The sequence below is a fragment of the Phacochoerus africanus genome, chromosome 2 (assembly GCF_016906955.1).
Source record: "Phacochoerus africanus isolate WHEZ1 chromosome 2, ROS_Pafr_v1, whole genome shotgun sequence".
NCBI classification, from domain to species: domain Eukaryota; kingdom Metazoa; phylum Chordata; class Mammalia; order Artiodactyla; family Suidae; genus Phacochoerus; species Phacochoerus africanus.
The window spans coordinates 75,930,624-75,937,656 of NC_062545.1; the positions used below are offsets into that span (position 1 = coordinate 75,930,624).

The following is a 7,033-nucleotide window of genomic DNA, read 5'->3' on the forward strand; positions in this document are numbered from 1 at the left end:
CATGAGGACATGTAATGGTAATAACGGTGGTCTGCTCCTTTTCCAAATTTGGTGGGAATATCAGGTCATGCTGACCTCCCAGGATGACAGCCTTTTCCCAGGATGACAGCCTTTGGAGTGAGGATGCTTACTAAGCAGCAACATCCCTCAAGTGTTTAAACATGCTGAGGAAGTAGGTACCCTGGCCATTATGACCCACCATTGATGCTTTAGCAGGAGAGGAAATCATGGGGACAGGGGAAAGCAGAGAAAAGGAGATATTCTGAATGTCATTCAACTGCCTCAGCATGTGTCCCCAAAAGATTACACCAACACCCCGGTTCTGGCCAAACAATGTAGAGTATTCAATGGCCCTTTGTGATTCCTGCCTCTTTCAGCAACAATCTTCCTTAATAACAACTTCATACATCTCACTAAGCACCTGCTCTCTTCCTGAGCTATCAGCACAAGTATCTGTATACAAGCAAATAGACTTATACTCCCAGTAGAAAACTGTATTGTTTGTTTCCAAGAACCAAGCAGAGGGAGTGTGTATGTGTGTGTGTGTGTGTGTCTGTGTGCGTCTGCAGATACCCAGAAAGTCAGGCCAGACTTGCTGATATGGATCTTTCCAACCTAGTTTTATGAGATCTAGATAGCTTGGCTGACTGCAGCTTTGATTTTATAAAACAGAATTGATTTGCAAAGATCTGGACCAAAAGAGTACACACCTGGGAAGGAGCCCTGAACTCAGAATAAGGAACAGGGCTACAGAAAAATGGAGGGTCCAGGGGAACTAAGCTTAGAGCTCATAGACGGAGCCACTGAGTTCATCAGGGTCAAAAGGGAAATAAGTGTCAGCCTTCATCTTGAGCCACAAAGAAAGTTCTTGTGAGTGAGAAAATGGAAAGTCTGCAGAGGACTGGTGAGTGCCCTGAATCTGAAATTTCACTGAGTGACCTGAAGCCAGCTTGTTATTAAAATTCCTTTAGTGCAAGTATTCCAGACTCTAATCTACTATTTGAGGAGTTTCACTGCATGGTAAACTGACAAGGAGATTGTATGCTTGCTTACATGAGTGTCCTCATCCCTGGTCTCCATTGTAGTCTTTAGGAAGTTTGATGCCTGGTCCTCAACTCCAGACCAAATGAATCAGAATCTCTGGGTGAGAGATTCCAGAGTTGGTAGATTTAAAAATCTTTCTGGGTAATTCTAATGTGCAGCCAGGTTTGGGGACAACTGGCTGAGGTTGAGATGGGTAAGATGTAGCCAAGGGAGCCAGAGAAAAGTTGTGGTTGAGAGGTTGTGATTCCTGGGCATAACCTCAGACAAGGAAATTCTCTTTGTGTTAATTCTTGGATAGTGCTGGAATATAAAGGCACCAGAGGATATGCTGAGTGTCACAGGGGTGGTAGTCATGAGTTTAACCTGTGACTACAAGCCAGTAACCAAATTTGCACACCCCAAGACACAGCTAGAATCAGACAACCTAGTGGATGGATAATACATTTAGTTGTATGTTTCAGTCAAGTATCAAAATTCACAGGATAGATACCCACTCAAGGGATTATTATTATTATTTTTTACATTTCACCTTCATTTTATTTGAAGGATGCTTTCCAGATTAGGAAAGTTTGTAGTAGAGACTACAAAAAAACAATTTCAAGGGATCTAGTAACCTAGACTCCTAGAGCTGGCAAGCAAACATCAGGAACTGAGGTATTCCCTCCATCTCTCATCATTTGATCTCCTTATCTCTGTTCTTCTCTGTCCATCTGTTTCATTCTTCATTGCAGCCAACTTCCTCTGATTCTCATTTCACACAAGGCTCTGCATGAATGCTCCGGCCCTAACTTAGCAGGTCCAGAGCCCAACACTGACTGACCAATGTCACAATGTTTCTTAATTCAAATTTTCAGGGAGGGAATCTGGTCACTGGTCCAGCAAATGATGGCTGGTTTTGTCTAGCCTTGGGGCAGGCATCAATCCCCTCCCATAAGCTGAGCTGGGGGTGGAACATTCTAGGAGACCACCAGAATGGCAAGTACTTGAGAGGAGCTGTGGGCAAAGCAGGCAATGATGTACATCTGGTATCCATCCATAACCAATGAACCATATACCTTTCTTCTTTCAGATCTTCTGCCTCCCAGGACACAGGTGGGTATGGGGGAGATAAGGAGGAGCTTGAACGAACCTGCCCTGTCTGCTCTCAGTCTGGCATCTGAGAGAGGAAACCACAGACTGGGATGACTCAAAGAGTCTACAAACCCTCAAGCAGCATTTATGTACATGATTATATATCTCTTGTCTTCCTCCTGAAACCACTGAAAAGTCAATCCATTCTTGGCAATGATGAAAGCCTGAAGATGTCTGAAACACAGGCTCTCTATTTGTTCAATTTTAATCTCATACTTTCTGCTTCATTGTGACATGTAAAAATGTAATACATTCAGACACTAAGAAGGATTCTCTTCCCCCTTGGACCTTTATCTGATTGTTTGAAAAATTTGTGATTAACATGTGATTATGGCGCTTTGACAGTTCATTTGACAGCTCTGAAATAACTTTCTTGGCTTTTAGTTGACAAATCTTTTACTGAAATGCAAAATGGCACTTTCCAGAAACTTAGAAGTTCAGCCAATTTGAAGGTACATGAAAATTTTTATAAACTCGTCAAATGGAGAAATTGTGTGTAAACTCATTTTGTGACTCCACATTGGCTATTGCAGCCAAGAATTGAGTGGTCCTAGAGTTCTCCTTCTTTTCTCTAGTTAAGTCAGTGGCACTGAGGCAGAAGGGCAGGAGTAGTCTGGACTTGGAGGCCATATTTAAAGGGAGACGGCCATGATAAAAATCCACCTCCCATTCCAGCCAATAGACAGTCTGAGCTTTTTTTTTTTTTTTTTTTCTCCTTTTTGGGCCCCTGAGGCTAAGGGTAAAGTGAAGCCAGAAAAGAAAAAGCAGAGGAAGCACCAGTAACAACTGTAAGTTTTCACCTTGCCTAGAGCATGTGGCCCCCGAAAATCATGGCTGTGGCCTTGGTATGCTGACAGGATCACTGATTTTAATTTTAGATAGAGTCAACTATTTTAGCTTTTTCCCAAATACAGCTATTGGAGATTCTGTCTAATTTAAAAAGAAGAAGAAGAAGAAAGTTCTAATACTTGTATTTTACTGACAAAACAAAACACCTTTAAACCAAAAGGATGATTTATCTGAGCCGAAAATAAAACTCCTGCCTACTAAAGTCTGGTGCAGCTGAGTTATCACTATTTTGGTCCTATAATTTGTTTTATAGGGTACTAATTAACAGGGCAAAGTCTGTTGCCAGGAAAGTAAATCACATTTTGCTGTTTTCTTCTCTTCTAACAAGACACAGACCTGGTCTTTAATTAAAGAGCAAGTTCCAAGAGCACTATCAGCTAGTGCAATTGAGAAACATTTGGCTGGTAATATCATGGTGAAACCTGCTGTGTAGAGTTCAAGAAAGATAGTGGGAGAGAGGAAGAAATGGAGGGAGAAAGAGGAATTGATTGCACAGGTAACCTTCAGAAGAAGAGATTGGTTTCCTCAAATGTCCCATTTTTCTCTGTTCCCCACAACTCAGCTTTTCTCCTCTGGCTCAACCCAGCTGACACACTGTACCACAAGTATCTTTTACAAAACTCATCCCTCCCCAACTCCTAGTTCATTCCTGTCTCCAAAACAGTAGGTTTTTGTTTTTTGTTTTTTTTTTTCTTTTTAGGTAGCAGCTCTACCATCGGACCTCTCTGCTCCAACCTCCCCCTTCTCTAGGGCTTTTTCTTCAGTCTGGCCCCCTCAGAGACCTTTAGCCCTGGGCCTTGCTGTCCCGCCAGTGCAACTCATCCTCCTTGCCTGGCCTCAGAATCTTCCCTCCTTTCTCCCTTGCCTTTTTCTCCATCCCATTCCTGGAGGTTTTGTACTGGCAGCGGCCTCTGGCGTCTCCTCCCTCCTTTAACCCTCTGAGACTTCACTTGGGGAGGGTATATGCTTCGGGAGGTAGTTGATGGGCGGGCTAGGAGAGCGAGTGCCTGGTTTGCACCCTGGAACCAGGAGTCTGACGTCACCGCGCCCTGTCTGTCAATCTCCGGCAGGCGTGCTGCTTGTAGCCACCTTTTCTGCTCACTGTGTCTCTCACTCTCGGCCGCGCCCGCATAGCTACAGGCGCCCCGCACTCCTCTCTGAGCCGGCTCCGCCACTTCCTTCAGGCGTCGGCTCTGTCCGCGCGCGGGGAGCGCAGCTTGGCGCCCCGCCGTAGCGCTCATGATCAGCGGTTTTCCGAAGCCCTGACTCCTCAGGTGAGCAACCCAGATCCCTAAAGCAACTTTGAGGGTGTGGAGAGGGAAAGAGAGGAAGGATAGCCAGGGGACGAGTCTTTGACGAAGCCGGAGAAATGGAGCCAAGCTTGCTCCACACCCTTGCCGTATACCGGCATCTCAGCTTCTCTCCCCTCAAGCCCCTTTCCCAGGGGTCTCTTTGGCCTCGGGGTCCACCCTGCTCGGCAACGGCAGAAACTTCGCTTTCAGCACCGCGGACAGCGGCTCCACCGCCGGTTTAGGAGCGTGCCTGACCAAACTGGCCAGAACCAGGGCGGTACTCAGTGAGGCTGGCAACACAAGCTTGGTGCATAAAATGCATGTGTAAAAATGGGCACACTTACGTGATCTGTGTGCATGTGAGTGCATGTTATTCGTGTGAATATGTGTGCAAAAATTGAGATATCGGTGAGGGCATCCCTTGTGCATTTCACTCACATGCTCACTCACTCAACAGGTATTGATTTACTTTTGGCTCTCAACCACTGCTTCCTCCACTGCTTCCTCGCTCTGCTCTGGGGTCCTACGATGGGATGGGCAATAAGAGCGACGCAGCAGCGCCCAGGGAAGTACCCTGGCGGTGTGAACTGCACACCTGACCCTTGTCCTCCCTTTCCACGTAGGGTGTAGCATCTGGCCGCGATGAACGCGAGCGCATCTTCGCTCAACGACTCCCAGGTGGTGGCAGTGGCGGCCGAGGGTGTGGCGGCAGTGGCCACAGCGGCAAGAGCGCCGGACGTGGGTGAATGGGGGCCCCCTGCAGCAGCAGCAGCAGCGCTGGGAGCCGGCGGCGCGGCTAACGCATCGCTGGAGTTGTCTTCGCAGCTGCCAGCCGGGCCGCCGGGGCTGCTGCTGTCGGCGGTGAATCCATGGGACGTACTGCTCTGCGTGTCTGGGACAGTGATCGCGGGCGAAAATGCGCTGGTAGTGGCGCTCATCGCGTCCACACCCGCGCTACGCACGCCCATGTTCGTGCTGGTTGGCAGCCTGGCCACTGCTGACCTGCTGGCGGGCTGTGGTCTCATCCTGCACTTCGTGTTCCAGTACGTGGTGCCCTCGGAGACTGTGAGCCTGCTCACTGTGGGCTTCCTCGTGGCTTCCTTCGCTGCCTCGGTCAGCAGCCTGCTGGCCATCACAGTGGACCGCTACTTGTCCCTCTACAACGCGCTCACCTATTACTCGCGACGGACCCTGTTGGGTGTGCATTTCCTGCTCGCCGCCACCTGGACGGTGTCCCTGGGCCTCGGGCTGCTGCCGGTGCTCGGCTGGAACTGCCTGGCAGAGCATGCAGCCTGCAGCGTGGTGCACCCACTGACTCGCAGCCACGTGGCGCTGCTTTCTGCCACCTTCTTTGCCGTCTTTGGCATCATGCTGCACCTATATGTGCGCATCTGCCAGGTGGTCTGGCGTCATGCACACCAGATCGCGCTGCAGCAGCACTGCCTGGCACCACCCCACCTTGCTGCCACCAGAAAGGGTGTGGGTACGCTGGCCGTGGTGCTGGGCACTTTCGGTGCCAGCTGGCTGCCCTTTGCCATCTACTGCCTGGTAGGTAGCCACGAGGACCCGGCTGTCTACACCTACGCCACCCTGCTGCCCGCCACCTACAACTCCATGATCAATCCCATCATCTATGCCTTCCGCAACCAGGAGATCCAACGTGCCTTGTGGCTCCTGTTTTGTGGCTGTTTTCAGTCCAAAGTGCCCTTCCGCTCCAGGTCCCCCAGTGAGGTCTGAAGGCTCCCCCATCCTACCACCAACACCCCACCCCCAACAAGCCAGCCTTTGGTGAACTTTTCTGTGCCTGCTGGTGAACTCTGAGATTCCAATAGTGGGACTCTGACTTTGGAAAAGAGAGAATAGACATAAACACAACAAACTCACAAGGACAAAGAGGCTTGTTGGCACTTTACATATACAGTGTATACACGTGTACATATATATACAAATATTTGTATCTTCTGGAGGTGTTCAAGATGTGGCATTTCCTGCTCTGTGAAAAAAAACAAAAATGTGGTTGTATACTCGAATTGTACATCACATTTGTCAAGTGAAGACATTCCAATACTGCTTAATTATAGCACTTTATTTTTAGCTGCTGAACTGCCAAAACAGTGTTGCCATTTTCAAGGGAAAGGGAAAGGGGGTAAAAGTGTATTTTTGTTGTATGTGATAGAGTATTTTGCTGCATATGCATCAGTAAATTACAACATATTTTGTACACAAATAAATACATTATAAAAATGTAATTTGGGGCATGTGATTGATATAGAATTATTACTAAAGAGAGAATTACTAGTCCAATTACTTTAAAAGTGTATTATGTATAATCTTCCTCCTGTGAAAATCTTTAATATAAAGAAAAATCATATGCATTTGCACATTGTTCATAAATTGTCACTGAAACACCCACCCAGATTATTGGGGAGGGGGAGGAAGAGAGTAATGTATTCACATAACAATATTCACAGGACACTAAAGGATTACCAGTGTTGTCAGTGCAAATTAATCTACTCTCTTGGTTACTGAGTTTGGAAGACAAGCTCCAGAGGATGTCTGAAACCATTCCTTCAACCATTCCACAAGCTTCCACATGTGAACTTGTGAATCCTGAAACCATGACTCTAGGTGTAGTCTTTCCAGTCTAGAAAGAATGTAAAATGTTGAAAATTCATATTGACTGAGTATACTGTTATGGCCAGCCTTGTAAAATAAAT

At 47.3% G+C, this 7,033-nt stretch overlaps 1 protein-coding gene across 1 annotated transcript; it reads left to right on the plus strand.

Moving 5' to 3' along the window:
• Positions 1–4,149: 4,149 nt before the first annotated feature.
• On the plus strand, positions 4,150–6,565 carry GPR6 (G protein-coupled receptor 6). Its single transcript, XM_047769366.1, has 2 exons — positions 4,150–4,298; positions 4,940–6,565. Exon 2 carries the CDS (start codon positions 4,959–4,961, stop codon positions 6,051–6,053), a length of 1,095 nt encoding a protein of 364 aa, XP_047625322.1. The 5' UTR covers positions 4,150–4,298; positions 4,940–4,958; the 3' UTR covers positions 6,054–6,565.
• The last annotated feature ends 468 nt before the right edge of the window (positions 6,566–7,033 follow it).